Raw genomic sequence first — 21,051 nt, 5'->3', positions numbered from 1 at the left:
GCCGATTAATCAAGCTGTTCCGCTCCGGAAGAAAACCAAACAGAAAGCATCATTTGATTAATTCCCAGCTTTGTAAAAAGTAACACCAGCCGTTCTTTTAAGGACGACCACATGTTTTCAATTGAAACAGTGTTTGCCTCTAAAATTTAACTTTTGACATAACATTGTTTTGCAAAAGGATTCAGTTCCACCCACGTTGTTTTGACGGTGAAAGGGTACCCTACCTACAACTGTGTTTCAGCAACATTCACCATTATCTACGAGTGACTTCAAGCCAATTAAACAACGGTTACCATCAAAGTTACCGATCATTTAGTAAAAAAGTGAGTTGAGAGAACAATATTACTGAGATTTACCACTTCACATCATTAAATTGATTAACCCCTATCGAGTATATTCTCAACTATATTGCATGAAACACGTTAACACAAGCCAGGCTGTCGTTATTCTACGTAACCTTGCGGTCGTGTCTTATAAACAATCTCTTGAACTTTTTTTACTGAAACACTTGAAATATAGTGTAGTTTTGTTCTACTCTCAAATTTAATCAACTTATCGGGAAGGAAATTTGATTAATTCTTAAATATGTACCTGTTGTTTTGACCGATATGTCTCGAAAATACCAGAAGTTCAAAATATGGGTCATTTAAAGCTCTGTTTCGAATTCCAAAGCCAAGAAGAACATTCCGCCCAATTTTCACAACGCTGACGCAACAGATTAGATCCGGCGAAATCAAATGTTGTGAAACGGAGCTTCTTCCCCTGGGGATAAATTTTTCCATAACCACTGGGAACGAAGTCTGCTGCAAAATAAGCGTTTTCTACTAAATATAATTTTGGTTTCTCCTTTGTCAGGCATTGACCACACGCGCAACCCACTGCGTCTAATTACTCACCTGCTACAGCTCATGATGCATGTGATCAGCTGCCTATGATGCCCATGCTTCATATTGGTAAATGGCCTCCGGGAGCATCAGCGTTCTATACTCCGCTAGTTTGCGCGACTTAGCAAACTATGGGATTTCAAGTTCGACTTCGACTTGAAATTCCATGCCATCATCATTTTTTTTTTTTTTGTGAGATTTGGACTACTGCGATCATTGTTTTTCTTTTCTGGTATGCTTCATCTTTAGTCTAGGTACTCGTGGCAAACATATTACTTTTGATAGACAGATTACTATTGATCGTCCTTGTTATATCGCACGCTTTCTCTCAATTTGACACTGAGTGTCATAATAGAACATCGTTAATTTCGAATCAGTAATTAAGTACTTGATAATTATAGGCAAAAGTAATAAAATGCACGTATATTTGTCAATACGTTAAAGAGAAGTGGTTCTTTTAAAGACATTATTGTTACAAGTTTCTTATCTTCGGTGATGCAAAAACATTATTTTCGGTGTGCGGCGATCATGATTTTCTGCAAATGCAAAACAGCACCTTTTCACTCCAAACTGCTGGCTTTTTTCAAAACAACTTTTATGTCCATGGGAGGAAAATTCTGCAATAACTTTACGTTGTTCGCAAAATCGTTTTCTAAGATCTGCTCCCTTAATAATCTAAAACGAAATAATTAACATGAAGTGTTACGTTTGAATATTGATTTGAAATAATCATACTTACAGAATCATAGCGCAGCAAATTTTTATCAAAAAATCATAACGATTATCGTCGGCGAACACCGAGTCCCAAATTCGTAACACATCAGGCAGTGGAAATTCCTGTGAGAGCAACAGCGTTAGCCACCGGAAACTGTAGTATTGTGGATAGAGTTCCTGATCCCTGAGTCTGGACCACACGTCGATGTCTTTCTCCTTCAGCATGTTGGAAAGTCTAGTCATCATTTGCTTGATGCCACCCTCGGATTCGTCTAGTGTTTTAATGAAAAAGTCTCGTATCTCCCCCATCAGTGCCGTAAAGCAATAAAAACAGTCAGCTTCGGCATACTGCCGGTATTCCACGTTCGGGTCGGACGCCAGGACATAGTAAATTGGTCCGATAATTTCGTTCATACCTTGGACATAGCTTTGACCAGGATTCAACTTCGCGTACAGGAACAGTATTCGTTCCACCACCTCCCAATGGGCCTCCCGACCTTCGTCCATCGCTTCGTAGCTTTCAGTAGCACGTTTTGTTATTAAATTTATCTGCGAATGACATGAATCGTTTTAGGAATTGCTTAACATAATAACAGTAACAATGACATTGTCCTAATCTTAAACTTACTTGCTATACATCCCGTGAAAGTAATATTAGTACAAAAAAATATGAAAATATTAGTACATTAGTATGTGAGCATGCAAACTGGAATAAAAACGATTGCTAACCTTAGTGACGCCTAATCCTTTTCGTTCTACATTCGCAGAGCTTAGTGTACTTGGTGCAACTCGAACGTGGAGTTTACGTTCGCGGTTGTAACTAACTACCGATTCGCAAGGAAATTCTGTCGCCTATAGGTTGATCCTCATTTTTAATTCTTTGATGCAAAGCCGACTATTAAAATTGTTACCTGCTGGAAAAAGGAAATATCCGGACACAAGCGCCTTACGTCCTTATCAATCTGTAACAGCACTTCGTTATCCTTAAAAAATGTATTCCAATTACTTTCTGGTCCATCGCTCAAGGGATGATCTACGCAACCGGATCCGTTTTGTTCTCCTGGGGGAATCACCATTTCCTCTGCAATTAGAATTGATTCAGTGTTTAAATGAATTTATTTCAACTTTGTAACATACCAATAAATTGCTTGTACAGTTCTCGCTTTTTCGCTAGAGTAGCCGACCATGTGTCCCGTTTAGGTCCCAAATATCCTAGTAGTAGTTTCCAGCATACGGAGCGCAGCCCATTACAATCTGGGATACCTGAAGACAGTAAGTACGGAACGTTACATTATTGAAAAAGAAACATAAAGGGGCGTTTACAATGGTAACAAAGGAATCGGTACCATACCATAGAAACAAAAATTTCTCAGCATTGTTAGATCAATCACATCCTGCTGTAGAATGTCCTCAAGACCAGCAACCCTAAAAAGACAAACAGTTTGGTCATATGCTTTATCAATGCGGTAAATTCACCCACCTTAATTTGTAAAGCGACATTTTAGAAAATTGTATATATGCGTTTGAACGGAATGAGGTAAAGTATGAAGATGGTCAAAGCTTACAAAAACTATCACTAGGTTATAATACTTAAATAGTTAAATTTGTTTGAAGGAAATCAGATTTAAATTGAGATTTGTATATAAAACGGAATTAGTGTTCGCTACTTCCACTTAAAGAATGTCAACAAAAAACAAACACAGAATTATGCACACTTCACTGACAAGTCTTATGATTAACATAAAACTGACAATCAGCTGTTGATTGGTTGTGGAACTTGTGGACAGAGATGCCAGATATACAGACAAATCTGTATTATACAGACTTTCTGTGTTGCGATACAGACACGCATAAGCCTACAGATTTTATACAGACATTTAGTATAATACAGATATTACACAGATATCTGATATTCTACATAATGGTTTTACCAGTATACACAAAAAAACGAACACAAAAACCAAAAGTCACTGTAGCCGTTGCTGGAAAAAGTGAACTAGGAACTGAACACTTTGCTGAACATATTAATCTTGCGTTTTTGAGAGTGAAATCATGACAACGGGAATCCAGTCAGGCTATCGGGGTTTTTATCGGCCCCGTGGGCACTAATCTGCCTGTTTCGCCCCCAGTAACAAACAGCTGATTGTCTCGATCGATTGCCATGCAGGTTATATTGGTGAAAAGACCGTTTGTTTTATTCGGAGCAATATCCAACGTTGAAGAATTGCTTAAAATGTCCCAAACCTTGAAGGTACTATTTTTATAACCGCGAGACTTCTGCCATCATGTATCAGTTAAGCTACATTACGACGAACGACGATTTTTATCACGGGAAAGACTGTTACTTCTATGTGTTACTTAGATTTAAAAGATAAATTAGTTATCGATTAATCGACCAACTATGATAGACTCGAAAAAGAACAATCAAAACAAGCAATAAAACAAAACAATCTGACAGGTCGACAAATAATTAGGTATCAATGTATCGGTAACTTTTTTTCGCAGCGGTATACAGCCTTATACAGACATTTTTATGGATTATACAGACTTGCCAAAAAAAAGTCTGGCATCTCTGCTTGTGGATAATCAAACCTGTTGAATGAGCTCCAAGTATGATGACAGTTCTACAAGGTATGCTACATTTTTGTCTATCCACGCACACTAACAAATCTCGTTATGAAAAATTTCACGTTTTGTATGGAATTCAGAACATTTTTGGAAATTTCTCGTTTTATGTTGTTTTATATCTGATTTTTTTGGTTGGAGAGTGAATCTCCAGTTGAAACACACTAGAGATTGATATAAATTTAGATTTAGTGTGAAAAATTGCGGCAATATGCCGAAATAAAATATATAAAAATGCTATATTTCTAATAGTTGGAGCATAATCTTAGTCATTGTCATAGCTCATGACTTTTGTTACTGTATGAAACATAAGCGACTCTATTTAGAAGCACTATTAGAGTACAAGAAAAAAACGAAAAGTGCAAAAAGGTTACCGGCAAATTGATGAAAAACAGCATATTTTACCTAAACCGCAGCATGTTTGTGTATTCCCCACAAATAAAACATGTTTCAACATCATTTCTATAACTTTTCAGGAAAGTATGTTTTATAAGTTTAGTTTAAAATGCAAAATAATTTCAAATTTCATACAAAATTGGAAAAAGTTCATAACGATCACTAATACTAATGCATCGACGTGAATAGCATACCTTATAGAACTGTCATCTATATTTGGGAATGAGCTATGAGCTTGTCGCAGGCTGTTTCGAGTGTTCGTCACTAGGTGAACTTATTCCAGCCGATCCAGTCGAAGCATTACATGCAGGGATGCCAGACAATCTGAAATTAATAATTAGCCGTTGAAATAATAGAGAGCATTTGCACAAGAGCGGAAATGTTCAAAAACACATTTAATATAACAAAACACATATATTTTAGATAGACGTTCATAAGAATCATGTCATGGATGATAACGAGTCATAGTACGATCGACGGGCTTGCTGTAGCTAATGTAATAAACGTCATATTTTTTCACGAAATACAGTATCTTTTTCATGTGTCAGTAACAATTGGATCCTAAAGTCATACCAGTTTTTATTTATCATTTGAAAAAGCTGCGTTTTCTGAGCAAAATGTGATTTTAAAAAAATGTTTATTACTATCCTTCGACTTTTTAATGAAGAACGAAATCGAAATGTCTTGAATGGGGCCGTTCCTAAACCACGTGGTCATATTTCGATCACTTTTTATACCCCCCGTACCCCCCGTGGTCTTTCGTGGTGTTTTGGCCAACCCCCTCCCCCCTTGCGACTTAAACCACGTGGTCTTTTCATTTGTCATGTGCCAAAAATTCGTTTAATTTTTTTACATTTTTATTATTAAACTTTCAGTACATTCTATATCTCTAAAATGCAAAAGCTTCATTCTTGACTTAATGGCAACAATAAATTATAAGTCAGGAAAAAAGACCACGTGGTCATTTCGTTAACCCCCTGCCCCCGTGCGTGGTCTTTCGTGGTCTTTTGACAAACCCCCCCGTCCCCCTCTTTATGACCACGTGGTTTAGGAACGGCCACTGAATGACATGTTCGCCCATGTAAAGGTATATATCGTCCCCTTCATGCTAGAACTAGTTAACTCGATATTTGTCGGTTTTGAGTTAAGTATGGCATCATATTTATCGCGTCGAGTCCATAACATATCCAAAACTCGTTGAAATACGATTACAAGAAAAAGTGTTATTCATTAATTATACTCAACGTAAAACAAGTGTGTTTTGTGCTAAAACAAAATAACTCGGCTCTTTGTTGATTTTTTCGTTACTTTAACAGACCTGAAATAATATGGATGCGTTTACGCGATTACGCGGATATAATCGTGATTACTTCTCCAAACTGTGATTTTCAGAATTTGTAGTTGAACAGGCAGGTTCAAATGCCACGAGTCGCCCCTGCGTTTCAGAAAGTCTGAGCCATTTAAAATGGCATTTACATCGTCATCACCAAAATAGGTCAAATTTTTAAACTCGTTTATCTCGAAACGTCAACTTTCGAGTTATCTAGTTTTAGCATTGAGGGGACGATATGCTAACTGTCATTTCGAGCAGTTTTTTATTCTTCGTTTAAAAATCGAAGGATGATAATAAATATTTTTTGAAAATCACGTTTTGCTCAGAATATTACAATTGCTGACACATAAAAATCACAAAACCATGTAAAATTTTAGGACCCAATTACGATGTAAGTAAACGTTTTATGAAAAAATTAAATGTTCACGAAAGTTTTATTGTTTATGTTAAATGTAATACACAGCAACGAATGCGACAATTCCGAAATGAATCGTAATGTAGCATAGGGGTCGTTCCATACGAAGTGACCGAGAAAAAGCACAAACTTGAAGTCGACCATCATCGATTTTGCTCAAAGCTGAGGGGGCATTCATCTAGAGTCACTTTGGAAATAAAAAATCCCGATTCTTGTGTTTACGAGAACACCTACTTCCCGCTCTTGCTGACTTCCTTTTTGTTGCAAAATAACGCATTTTTGGTCCAAAGCACCTTTTTACTTTTTCTTTCAAATTATAAACGTAAGACGTCCAAAAATCAATTGATAATCAGGTATGACCAGGAATGTTGCCAAGCAGTATTTTATGCACTCTGAACTTTTATGCACTCTGAACTGAATGCGGCATGGTTGACGTCCAAGTTCATTTCACGCTCTCTATTCATTTTTAAACAATTAACGCATTTCAATACAGTAGACGTGCACTCAGATGTCTTGTGCTTTTGGCTACACCTAGAGCATGTACCACAATTTTTGCAATCCATGCTCTTGTGTCCAAATTCTCCACATTTGAAGCATCTCAACACGTTTATCGCGGGAAGTACTAAGCATCGATCAAACTCTACATTTACTTGCTTAGCAGCTAATAAGCTATTATACGCTTCTAAATCAACTTCTATTACCGCGCTATACTTGTTATAAGTGAAGCGTGGATTTTCAAAGGTATTTACTACTTTTATATTATTTATTGTGATGCCTTCATTTTGACTCTTTAAATAGTCAATGAAAACATCAGGAGAATGATTCTCGCTCATGCCCACTATTTTCAATCTTGGCACCGATGTGGGTACAACAGCGCTGTAATTTTCACCCAGATTATTTTCAATGCCATTTTTCACATTTTCAACATTTTCGCCAATAGTGCATTCAACAATAATGGAACCATCTTTACCGTTCCTAAAATTACTAACTTTGTGTGTTTTTGGATCTAAGTTAGTTTCCAAAAACTTCCGAGTTTCCTCGCAAGCTTGTTTGGACTCTTTAGGTTTAATCACAATAACCGGACGAGTCTTAGGTTTGGCCGGTTTAAAACCATTATTATTATTACTATTACTAATCATTTGACTTGTACTCGTTTTTTTACTTTTACTGTGTCTTTTAACGACTTCCGCAAATGTTGCGTCGTCATCAAAAACATCATTTTGATCGTTGTTATCATATTCAATTTTACGCTTTTTGCCGATTTGGTCTGATTCAGAAGGAACCGGCCCATTCCGCGCGCGAGCATCGTTCATCGCAGCTATATTCTGACGCGTATTTAATTCCAAAACCGAGTTATTCAATTTTTCAAATTGCTCACAAAATAATTTTTCAAGAGACTCATTAACATTTAATCTCAACTGTTCAACACCGGCACTCAACGCGTTGTTTATCTGGGCCGATATTTGGTCTTGCATTGCAATGACCGAATCAGTGAGAGAAGATAACAGGGATACCAAATGTGCAGATTTGTCTGCAAAACGCAGATTTTTTGAGTCCGTGTGCAGATATTTATTGATTTGCAGATATTTGCCGTTTTCACGGTTTCTGCAGATTTTTGCCAGAATCTCCTTATATTTGCGCAGATACTCTTAAAATGTGTGCAGATTTTTACAGACTTTTGCCTGCGCGAGCGAATTTTTTTCGGATCACGGATAGATTTTTTTAAGATTTCGAGCACATTTTTCCGGTTTTTCGAGCAGTTGCAGACATTTTTCAAAAACATCTGGCATCTCTGGAAGATAATTTCTTCATCTCTTCTTCGATACGCTTGACGTCCGAAACCAAATGCTGCCCACCACAACACAGGTTTGATAAACATTCATCACACTTGAAGCAAAGATTATCGTTATCTGTTATAATCTTTGCCGTTGCCTTGGTAAGTCCAGTGCAATGAGGTATACAAAGGTGAGGAAGAAGAAGACATTTGTCTGTATTAGTAACGAGAAAGAGGTAAACAGAAGCACGTGCAACATATAGCGAATTTCTTGATTCCAGCTCACCTCGTTTTGACCTGGAAGCGCACTAACTGCTGTCAAAACCCATCTTTATTCTCTCGATTTTGACCCAGTTTTGACCTGGCGTGCTGCTTGAAGCGCACTGTAAAATTTGTCAGCTTCAACCCACCACCGCACGTGCTTAGTTCGTAAACAAATATCAGGCATCTCTTTTTTACTTGCTTCGTAAATGGCGATGCCGTTTTTTTATTGCTCGGCAGATTTGCCCTGACGCAGTTAAATAATGAAATTCTTTGATAGTTTGTGCCAATTATGCACGCGGTTGCTGAGTAATAAGAGTTTGAATGTCATTTTTCGATGTAGAAACTGATTTCTTTTTGCGGGGTAAGGTTGAAGTGAGAAACACCTAGATCTTGTGGCAGTATGAGTCAATCTCGAGATACAACATTTTCAAGGAAACAGCTTTAATTTTTTTTAATTTCTATCATATAATCATATTTTTTGAAAATGTTAGTAAATTTTTAACCCAGGGAATAAACAACCAATGATTTTTAGGATTTTTGAAGATGACACCCCGTTAAGCATACAGACGCGAGGCATAGTACGCTAGGCATAATGGACGGCAGGCATACGGACACGAGACATATGCACGCGAGACCAGTGGATGCGAGGCTGAATGGACGCGAGTCCGAATGGACGCGAGGCCGAATGGACGCGAGGCCGAATGGACGCAAGACCGAATGGCCATAAGGCCGAGGGGAAGTGAGGCGAAATACGGTATTATCATCATCATCATCAACTTATTTTCAAAGAGCACATTGAGAGTATACAAGCCAAGTGCATCAAATATACGAGATGTTTATATCCCTTCATTAATAGGAATTCTAAACTTTGTTTAAAGAACAAACTTTTGATTTACAAACAAATTTTTAGACCAGCAATGCTGTGCCGATCTGGTCAAGTTGTTGTTTAACAAGGAAGAAAACGCTTCAAAGGATTCAGAATAAAATTCTAAAAATGATTTTGAAGCGTCCTCCTTGGTTTGGTACACTCTAATTACATAGACTTACTGGTGTTGAACCATTAGAAGCTATGTCAAATAAATTATTAACAATTTTTGACAAAAATCGTTGCAATTCTCAATTGCTACGATAAGCTCTCTTTATGGCCAATAAGGTAGCAATTAAGTTAGTTGAAAGTTTACCCAAAAGCCCAACCTTAACTCTTTGGGAATATATTTACACTTGAACTACATACGTAGACTAAAAAGTATCTGAGTTTATTATACACTTTTTTGAATGACGCTTTCTGTCAATCATCAAACGTGCAACATTGATGTTGCTTTTACTTACGTTATGTCAGCGGTTCCGAGCTTTCTGTCAAAATTTCATTCATGAATTGAGTTCAGAAACGTCCCGTAAAATGGTCCATTGTAGTGATGAACTGTATCTTCGCCTACATATTGGTTATATGAAGTCGTCACAAAAACGCAATAAATTATGATGCGGAAATATGAATATCAAATTGATTATTCGAAAAGCTTGCCTATTTTAGTTTTTGCTGTTTTTTGCCGAAAAATACATTTCGACATCATTGAAAACAAAAATGGTAGTGACGGACCCCTCTCTAAATTTTGGCATGTGTCAAGTGTTGCAGTTATCGAACGGCATTCGATAACTGCAACATAAACATGTTGCAGTTATCAAACGACGACTGTATTTGCTGGTTGTTCATCGAAATATAATGCTGACAATTGTTAAAAACTTCGCAGAGCTCGATCAGCTGTTGGGAAGTTTGCCGAAATAAATAAGGTGTGTATATGTGGTTAACTTTACTAAATAATTCATTCACAATTCACTTTGATTTGACGAATAATGAAAAAAAAAACAAGCATATTTCCAATGAATTTTAGTAAAGTATTATTTAATTAAAAAACACAATATTTTTTATTGAAAATTACTTGTTTGATAAAAATATTGTTTGCTCAGTGTTCTTACGAACGTTTGTTTGTTAGTAGTTGTAATTGTGAAACTGTAGAGAAGATAGATAATTTATTCAAAATTATTGTACGCAGTAAGGCGTCGGACACTAGTAACATAACGCCAGAAACAAGATTTCAAACCCCCTCTCTTCTATTTAACAATAAGTAACGTACGATATGACACCCCCTGATATTACGTAACGCTGAACAATTTGACTCTCCTCAAAACTTTCAAATTTGAGCAAACATCAGTTACATAACTATCTCAACTAGCAATACTCAGAGGGAGAGATATGCGGAGAGAATGTTGTGAGTCAAACGAACATGTCAAAATCCGAGCCAAACAAACGAGAAAGGTAACACATTGAAAGGTATTGCAATCAGGTACAATAGAGAATATATTTATTTTCACGCGTTTTTCATATTCTATTGCTAAACAATGAATTGAGAATGCTCCAATTGCCTTCTCACAGTGATTTTTAATTGGTAGTTCACAAACCTTTCGTATGTCAACGAAATATTGATCAATTATGGAGAAAGTATATAAAATATTTACATAAACATAAAAATTTAACACTCTCACGGTTTTTGTGATGCACTTTATTATTCTCCAGGACTTCCACCGTCACCATCAGTTATATACGGATGGAATGAAAAAGATAGTCAACATAACGTGTCGTAAAAAGATCTGGCACCTCTGACACGTGAAACCCAGTTTAAATTAGATTAGTTTATTTGACACGGCACGATACATTTTCTGTTTTACTGAGCCAAGTACAATTCGTATTAATTCTACGTTAGCAGGGAAAAGAGGGAGGCCTTTTCTTTATTCTCGCGGCCGACTACGAGCTAGTGGGGATTTAAGGTGAGAGGAGGGGAGATACAATTTTGACTTAAAACTATTTTGGAACTTTGTTTTTCAACTGGTAGAGCAATTGTATTCTTGTTTGTTGTGGGTTCAAAATATATTGTGTAAGCATAGATGCGGGCTTTTCGTTTCCGTGTCTTCAGCATAGCATATTTGTATCCTTAATCTGACAAATAGACAAAGAAAATTTTAAATTTTAATGTCAGCGTTTTTCAGAAAGCAGTATAGCTGTGTCATGTACTGGAGATCACCGCTTCCCAGAATGTCTCTAACGGGTACGTTCGGTTGTTTTCCTCGGGCCCGAAGGGAATCTATAAGCTCGGACCTAACACCACAGTATTCGGTACACGACCAAACAACATGCTCGATGTCATGGTAGCCATCGCCACAAACGCAGTGATTACTTTCTACAAGCCCTATACGAAAGAGATGCGTGTTTAACGTGTAGTGATTGGACATAAGTCTGGACATCACGCGAATGAAGTCCCGCCCTACATCCAACCCCTTGAACCATGCTTTCGTCGATACCTTAGGAAAAATTGAATGTAGCCACCGTCCCAGTTCATCTGAGTTCCATGATGATTGCCAACTGTTGAGTGTTCTCTGACGCAAAATGCTATAAAATTCATCATAAGCAATTGGTCTTTCATAAATATCGCCATCAATAGCACCCACCTTAGCTAAAGCGTCATTGCCCGGAATGGAACAATGAGAAGGGACCCACGTTGAGGTAACCCGGTAATTTTTATCTGTTAAAGGCACTTAAAAACCGCCGTATTTTCCCCAGGATTATTCACAGATATTTTCACAGTCTTCATCGATCGCAGAGCCTCAATGGCACTGAGACCTGTGTCTGTGAAGATGAAGTAGTGGTCTGTGGGTAGGGTTTCGATGATTCCAAGAGAGTACTGAATAGCAGCAAGTTCTGCGACGTACACGGAAGCAGGAGCATCGAGTTTGTAGGAGGCGGTAAAATGTTCGTGGAAAACACCGAAGCCAGTGGACTTATCTAGATTAGATCCGTCAGTGTAAAACCTTTTATCATAACTAACATGTTTAAACTTATTCGAAAAAATCTTAGGGATCTCTTGGGGTCGCAATTGATCCGGGATACCAGAAATGTCTTGTTTCATGGTGGTGTCGAAGAATATAGCATTACTAGAAGTATCTAAAAGTGCGACATTGGAGGAATCGTATGAAGAAGGATTAATATTTTGAGCCATATAGTCAAAATATAAAGTCATAAATCTGGATTGAGATTGAAGGTCGACCAACCTCTCGAAATTTTCAATTACTAATGGGTTCATAACTGTGCATCGAATTAGCAACCGGTAAGAGAGATTCCAAAAACGATGTTTCAACGGAAGAATACACTTCCACTTCACTTCTACAACACTTCAAGACTCATCGTATGAGTCGACTGCATGCAACCCAAGGCAATGCGCAAACAACGATATTGTATTCTCTCTAATTTTATAATGTGCGTGTTCGCGGCGGAGCGAAAGCAGAAACAGCCGTACTCAAGAACTGACAATATCGTTGTTTGGTAAAGCCTTAGAAGGTCTCCTGGATGGGCTCCCCACCAGGTTCCGGTAATCGTACGAAGAAAATTAATCCTCTGTTGGCATTTTCGTGTCAGATACCTAATATGACAAGCCCAGGTGCATTTAGAGTCGAACCAGACCCCGAGATATTTAGCGACTAAAACCTGAGAGATCGTTTTACCCGTTAGTAGGAGCTGCAGCTGAGCTGGGTTATGCTTCCTAGAAAAAACGACCAACTCAGTTTTCTCCGGAGAGAATTCGATACCCAGCTTAAGAGCCCATTCAGACAAATTGTCTAAGGTATCTTGCAATGGTCCTTGCAGATCGCTAGCCTCGCTACCAGTAATGGATACAACGCTATCGTCTGCAAGTTGCCTTAGCGTGCATGAATTTGCAAGACATTCATCGATGTCATTGACGTAAAAATTATATAAGAGAGGACTTAAACATGAGCCCTGGGGAAGGCCCATGTAACTAATTCGGGAAGTTGTCGAATCGCCATGTGAGAAATACATATGCTTTTCTGACAACAAATTGAGCAAAAAGTTATTCAAACTTGGTGAAAGTCCCTGCGTATAAAGTTCCGCGCTTAAAACTTCTACAGAGACAGAGTCAAAAGCCCCCTTAATATCCATGAACGCAGAAGCCATTTGCTCTTTTCGAGCAAAGGCTAGTTGAATTTCAGTAGAAAGCAACGCTAGGCAATCGTTCGTCCCTTTGCCCCGGCGAAAGCCAAATTGAGTATCTGAAAGCAAACCGTTTGTTTCGACCCATTTGTCTAACCGTAAGAGGATCATTTTCTCCATTAATTTCCGGAGGCAAGAGAGCATCGCAATCGGCCTATATGAATTGTGATCAGAGGCAGGTTTCCCGGGTTTCCGAATAGCAATGACTTTTACCTCCCTCCAGTCATGCGGAACAATATTTAGCTCAAGAAACTTGTTGAACAAGTCCAACAAGCGTCTTTTTGCAGAGTCGGGTAGATTCTTCAACAGGTTGAATTTTATTCTATCTAACCCTGGAGCCTTATTGTTGCACGACAGGAGAGCCATTGAAAATTCCAACATCGAAAATGGAGGCTCTTCCGTAGTTACTATAAACGCGTCGCGAAAGGTTTTCTGTTCCGGTACAGAATCCGGACTGACCTTTTTGGCAAAATCGAGTACCCAGCGATCTGAATACTCCTCACTCTCATTCGAAACGTCACGGTTCCGCATGCGCCTGGCGGTATCCCAAAAAGTGCTCATCGCTGTTTCCCTCGACAACGCGTTTACGAACCGCCGCCAGTACCCGCGTTTTTTCGCCTTTACTAAGCTCTTCATCTGCCTGCCCAGTGCCTCGTACTTTCGTAGTAGGTTGACAGTGCCGTACTCCCGGTAGTCCTTATACGCCGCGGACCTTCGCGCGTACAGCTCAGAGCACTCTTTGTCCCACCATTTGTTGGGAGGGCGTTGTCTAATCGTTACCCCGGGTATCGGTTTCGTCTGAGCTTGCGTCGCGGCGTCGATTATCAAGCCAGCTAAGAACGCGTATTCTTCCTCCGGAGGAAGTTCCTCGTGAGTCTCGATAGATTCCGCTGTAATAGACTCATAACGCTTCCAATCAATATTACGTGTAAGGTCGTAGGAAATATTGATTGGGTTCGGGGGAGTTGAACCATTAGCAATTGATATAACGATTGGAAGATGATCACTACCGTGGGGATCGTTGATTACTTTCCACCGGCAATCTAGCGCTAGTGATGTCGAGCAGAGGGATAGGTCAAGCACGCTTTCACGTGCTGGAGGATTAGGTACACGTGTCGCTTCCCCAGTATTCAAAAGTGTCATATTGAAGTCGTCGATCAAGTTACAAATTAAAGAAGATCGGTTGTCGTCGTACAGCGACCCCCATAGCGAACAGTGAGAGTTAAAATCTCCCAAAATCAAAAAAGGTGCGGGAAGCAATTCTGCTATATCAAGGAGTTGCTTCTGTTCAATCCGCGCGGATGGGGGAATATATAACGAAACAAGGCAAAGGTCTTTTCCATTCATATTCGTTTGAATGGCAACAACTTCAATATTCGAGATCGAGGGGAGGTCGATTCTGAAAAAAGAATAGCACTTTTTGATCCCTAAAAGTACGCCTCCACCGTGGGAGTCTCGATCTCGACGAATGATGTTGAAATCGTGGAAATTAAGTTGGTCATTTGAATTGAGAAAAGTTTCACAAAGCGCGAACGCATCACAATTGTATGTGTTTATCAAATGTGAAAATAAATCAAATTTGGGGATGATACTTCTGCAGTTCCACTGTAACACAGTGACAAAATTCCTAACCTCTTTCAACGTATTAGTCATTGAAAGATACGATAGCTGAAATGAGGGGCCAAGTTGCTGTGAGTTGCTTCAAAAGGTTTTCACTGTTGGGAGAAGGGCAAGAAGAATGTTTTGAAGGGGATCTGGTATGTTGAATGTTTTAAATATCCAGTCCACAATATCAGAGAATTTTATGAACCCTGTTTCTTTTATGTCTTCTGATCGAGAAATGGGTGCACGAGGGGTTTTTGGTGCCCCAGGAAGCGGTGGGTACTCCTGGTTTGATTTGAAATTAAAACCGGGGGGTACTTGCTTCGGTTTTTCTTCACCGCTTCCTTTTTGTGTTGTCTTATTGGTCATTCCGCTAGGGGTTATCTTACGACCTTTACGAGAAAGATTAGGAGAGTTGAGCATTCTCCTCTTCCTAGATCCCTCTGGCAAGGCATAGGAACACCCTTCGACGGGATCGTCAGATGTACCCTCATCGGTTGGCAAAAAGGAAAAGATGTTTCCTGTCGAGGGTGGCTCAGCCCTCTTAAGCATTTCTGCAAAAGAGCGCTTTGATCGTTCCTTAAGGGAACGCTTAATTTTTTCCTCGCGCTGTTTGTGCTGTTTGTTTTGGCAATGCATGACCCGCGGTACGAACAGGCGTACAGGTAGACGAACCCTGTCCAAGCGGACGTAGTTCGGCAGCGCGGATCCGGCGAATGTTACTCGGAAGGAATCCGAAGGGAGGAATTTCTTCTTCCCTTCTTCGATGGATACTGAATGCAATTGCTTGCAATCCAGTATCTTTACACTTTGCATCAAGGGGTTTTTAAAACAGCCAACTCCATGACGCAAAATGTCATCGACAGTAAGATTCCCCTCGGTAACCACACCGTCGATTTCTACATCCTTGGCAGGGATGTACACGCGATACTCTCTCGTGAAGAGCTCGTAGCCAGCAATTTCGTTTGCTTGCTTCAAGCTACTCACGACAACTCGCAGTTTGTTCGGCCTCACCTTCGTAATCTCGGTTACGGCCGAAAAATGTTTTGCCAGGTCTTTGCCAATTTGAATAATATTCAATGGCTTCTTTATGGGCCGGAAAAAAACAACGTAGGGACCGCCAGCGGCATCTGGGTAAGCTTTTACCCGTACTTCCGGCACTCTTGGTACAGGACTTGGCAAAGGGGAGGGCACAGGGGAAGGTAGGGGTGAGCTGATGGGAGAAATTTCAATTTCTTCCCCGTTTGTTTCCACCTCCAGGAAAAGTTGCACCTGCATGTCGTCCATTTTGCGGGAGCGTTACGCTCTACCGCACACAAACGATAAATATTCGAATATGGGAGGGGGGGTTCAAGTAGTTGGTGTTAAATTTTAAAAACAATTTTTCAATCTACAATGGATCAAATAAAAAAAAAAGACAGTAATACTAATTCTAATAACAATAGTAATAATAATAATGATAATAATAATAATATTTATAGTAATAATATTAATAATAACAATAATAATATCAATAATTATATTAATAATAATATTATAACATAGTAATAATATTGATAATAATAGTAAAAATTCTAAAGGTAATACGTCACCGAACGTCTGAGTCACGACCTCACGGCTGATAGTAGAATTAATCGAGCGTCTCCGCAGAACAAACAATGACGATCCAGCTTCGTGTTGAGACGCAGTGGCCGTGTCCTACACGCGACCTTGTAGATGCCACTTGTAGTTGACTTCCACTCGCTCGATCGTATGATGGTCCGTGCTGCTAGCGGGGTAACAGCGGTGCGGGAGAATGATTCTTGCTGATATATCAGCTGCGTATCGAATCACTGGCGGGGTAGCCTGCCCCTACCAGTGTGCAGATGTTTCTGCCGATATATAACAGGCTATTGTTATCGCGCAGCACAAGAACTAATCGACAAAAAAACACTCGTACGATAACTCGTGTATTGTTATTTTGCGAACTCAAACGGAGATAAACAATTTGCGTCTAATCGAGACGAAAGCAAAACAACGAATGACGTGAAACCCAGTTGCCAATAAGCGATTTTTTTCATCGTTTATCTCTTTCTCTGAGTATCTCTAATCATAAATAACTCCCACCCACTCCCCATACGTAACAATAAGTAACGTTCTATTGCTTCATGCGTTACATAATTTGTGTACAACGTCTGAACAGAAAGGTAATACCCACATTCAGGTTGATTTATACCGTCACTAACTCCACGTGTTTTAGTACAGCTATTTCTATGTTAAAAAGTGCTTCGTCTTACGATGCATCACAAAATTTTTTTAGAACCATGGAGGTGTAAAATTTTATGTTTACCTCCACCACAGACTAACAGACATAAAACGTCGAACAAATTTTCAATAAAATCATCGTTTGGATGCTTCCAGTACTTTACGTTAGTAACCACCATCTGCTGTCGTGTTCGCGCTGCATCATGAATTTCGACATCAGCGCCAGCGTTACTGCATGTGTCTAATGGGAAACTACAAAATATGTATGAGATTGCATGACAGCGCCTCAGACGATGTTTTCTGATATCATCTGATTAATAAATTCTCAAATCATCGCTCATTAATCAGGTAGTTTATGCATTTTTGTATAGAAAACCCCAGAAACATACATACCTAAAACATCACTCTACTTATTCATTTATGAATTGTCAAGTATCAAAGTTTGACTAGCTTATAGTACAAGGTATTTGATGATGTGCACCGGTTTGCCTCTTTCTCCCCATACGCATTTAAATCTGGGCAATAATTTAATGAAAAAACGCTATAACTCAGTATAGAACGATTGTAGCAACATGCTGTCTATAAAACTATATTTAAAAAGTTATGCTAGAAAAACTAAATTTGAAGGGGTTGACAGCGAAAATGCGTTATATTTCAATAAATTGACGTCATTGAAATTTAACATCTTCTGCAAAGTTTCATATTTTAAAAAAGTTCGACAACTTTGGTAAAAAAACTATTCATGTATCTTCGCTGTATCAAAAGTAAGATTTTTCATTTTTATGATAGTAGGCCATGATCAAAAAAATTTCTTATCAACATTTCCGTTATATTTTTGTGAACAATTCTTTCGAACATTGTTTTTGGCTAACATCAACCGTTTAAGCACAAAAGAATTAAGATCGTCAAATTCCGACTACTGTGCGGTGGTCCTCTATGGGCTAAAGACGACAACACTGCTCTCAGAGGACCTCAGCGCCCTTGGAGTTTTCGAACGGAAGGTGCTGCGAACCATCTACGATGGAGTACACTTACAGACTGAAGATGGAAAATGGCATGGACGCTTGAACCAAGAGCTGCACGCGCTGCTAGGAGAGACCCCCATGGCACATCTGGATAGAGTTAACAGATTGCAATGGGCCAGACACGCCGCAAGAATACCAAACGACATCTCGGTTAAAACGATTCTCGGTTAAACGATTTAGCAGAACATAACAAATAAGCTGCTCATTGTTTTTGGCTGTTTGAAGAACATCATGACGCCCCAACAACAAATCACCAATTTTAAAACGCGTTTTAGTTTTATTCTTAGATTTAATTTCAACTCGTAGTCGGCAGCGAGGATAAAAAATTTGTCTTTAGTATTTAAGATACTTTATGAAGTAAAATTCTAGATATAATTGGCTCCGTAAAACATTAACTTGTATTGTGCCGTGTCAAATAAACGTTGATTGAAAAAAAAAAAACATCAGTTCTTGACATTTCATGCATTTCTAAGAGATTTACTATCAAAAAATCGAATTCTGAAACTTCAAGAACTACTCTTGTGCATTTTTAGGTTGGTCAAAAATGTAAGACTTTCGCGACTGTAAGTGGAACCCTCTCAGAAGTTCCTAACGTTAGCATTGAAAAAAATATTCAAAAGAGGCCGATTTTTCATGAGTTTACCTTTACACGCACTGACAAAAAACTACCCATGAAGCATCAATCATAGTAACCCATAAGTCAGCAGAAAAAAATTGACTCAAACTCTAACCATAATGGCGAAAACAGTAAAGCTACTCCGCTCAGAAGTTTGCGCGATCAAAGAACGTTACCCCATCACGTCGAAAACAGACATCGTACGGAAAAGGGACACCGGTTACGCTTGTTCCGGTATCTACAACATCTTAGCACTGCTGGACTACAATCAGAGCATCGAAAGAAAGACCGGTTCCGGACGGCCGACGACCCTGAGCGACGAGAAGCTCCAAAAAATGCTGAAGAGGAAAACCGAGGGGGAAGTGGCTACATCGCCGACAAGTACCTGGCGAACATGGACATCAGAAAGCGGAAGTTCCGTCAATTGGTTCCGGAGTTGCTCGATGGTCGAGTCGATTTTTCTGGCGAATCGCGACGTGATGACCGTGGTCCACGCCAAGACCAATCTCACCCTGGAAAACAACAACTAGCAAAGTACTCCATATTTTACTTTACCCACAAAAAAGGGACCTCTGAGGTGAAATTCATTCCCAAAGAAGGTGCTGCTGTGGCTGAAAATCAGCGAGAAGCTCCGTACTGGCCGTGAACGGGGAAATTTATAGTACGAAGTGCCTGCCGGAAGTTGCTTCGTTTATCAAGAAATACCGTAGGGGCGAAGACGCGGTGCTCTGGCCCGATCTGGTGTCGGCCCACTACTCGAAGCAATCATTGGAGGAGATGGAGCGGCTGAAAATGGATGCGGTACCCAGGTCGGCCAACCCACCCAACGTTCCCCAGCTGCATCCCATCCAGAGTTTCTGGACAAACCAGAAACGTGAGACCTACCTCAATAATCTTGACGCGAAAACTGTGGAGGAATTGATAAATATAACGAAGAAAGAACTCAAAAACATGCCCACACGCATGTCCACCATGGCGAATGTCCCGGTAAACTCTCGGAAAGCCACTCGCAAGGGCAAGGGAATTACTTTTGCAAATGAGCCTATATAATTGCCTTCCATGGGAAATTAATGGGAAACATGACTTCTGAACGAAATTCGAAAATCTAATTTGGAATAACATTCCATTGGCACCCTATTGTTGATGCACTGTCGACTTTTCGTAAAATTTTGTTCAGGTATCAGAAGGTCACCCGCACACCCTCTCCCCCCCCCCGGCTACGCCTTTGTCACCCAGCACCTTCCCTATTCCTTACTACCCACTCGGGAAAATAATGTGACGCCGGCCGGTTAGGGATTGTTTTTAGAAATTGATATAAATACTTAGACGCTGGATGGTAAATGATTTTTGCGCGCGTCATTCAGGAGCCTCGTGGTGTTTGAATCGATCGTTCGTTTTTGTAATGAGCTAGCTTCGCGCAATATCGTTCAATTCCGTCAATTACCACGGACACATGATAAACAAAATTTCTCTTTCCGCCGCAGTGCAGTGCCGCAGTTCAGAAATCAACTCGGTCTCGGTTTGACCGTTTAGACGAGGATTTCTAACCTGTTGCAATCGAAGTAGGTTTCGTTCGGTGGCTAAATATCGTTATTAATTCAACGGCAACGCAGTATATACTTTCGCTAGCATTCACACGCAACATTGTTCGATTCGTCACTTACCACGGTGACCAAACCTCCCCCTTCCGTCGCAGTCTTGGAGATGCAGAGGTAAATCCGGTCACCGACAACGACGACTGTGACGCCTTCTTCCTTACAATCTCTTTCTCTACCCTAACGATCGTAAGGACGTGGCCGGCGCCGTTATATATCTATACCTAGCGAAAGCTACTGAATTGTACGTAAACTAATCCCATGTTGTCATATATGTAGTTCACTGTGCAACTTCACTAGCTCAGATCCATCACGGAGGAGCAACTACGAAATGTACGTTCGTTCAAGCTCAAGCTCTATCGACTATGTTGACACCCTGTTCAACTCTGGTGTTTTACGATGGATGATTTTTTTTCCTTCTTAATTCTTAATTCCTAGTTCGGATACTTTGACATCATAACACAATCGTAATCGTTGATGTTCTTATCTTCTTTTGTTCATCATTAGA

The 21,051-nt window shown here is 39.6% G+C and overlaps 1 protein-coding gene across 1 annotated transcript; it reads right to left on the bottom strand.

The window, feature by feature from the left end:
- Positions 1-1,279: 1,279 nt before the first annotated feature.
- LOC129722563 (TBC1 domain family member 13) lies at positions 1,280-3,365 on the bottom strand. The gene is made up of 7 exons (XM_055676135.1): positions 3,079-3,365; positions 2,950-3,023; positions 2,736-2,861; positions 2,510-2,679; positions 2,328-2,450; positions 1,624-2,147; positions 1,280-1,559 (listed from the first exon to the last, which is right to left on the bottom strand). Exons 1-7 carry the CDS (start codon positions 3,096-3,098, stop codon positions 1,445-1,447), a joined length of 1,152 nt encoding a protein of 383 aa, XP_055532110.1. The 5' UTR covers positions 3,099-3,365; the 3' UTR covers positions 1,280-1,444.
- Between the last annotated feature and the right edge of the window lie 17,686 nt (positions 3,366-21,051).

This window comes from Wyeomyia smithii, chromosome 2 (genome assembly GCF_029784165.1).
Source record: "Wyeomyia smithii strain HCP4-BCI-WySm-NY-G18 chromosome 2, ASM2978416v1, whole genome shotgun sequence".
Taxonomy (NCBI): Eukaryota; Metazoa; Arthropoda; class Insecta; order Diptera; family Culicidae; genus Wyeomyia; species Wyeomyia smithii.
Note: the sequence above shows the minus strand (reverse complement) of the source record. Positions and strands in the feature narration are given on the sequence as shown.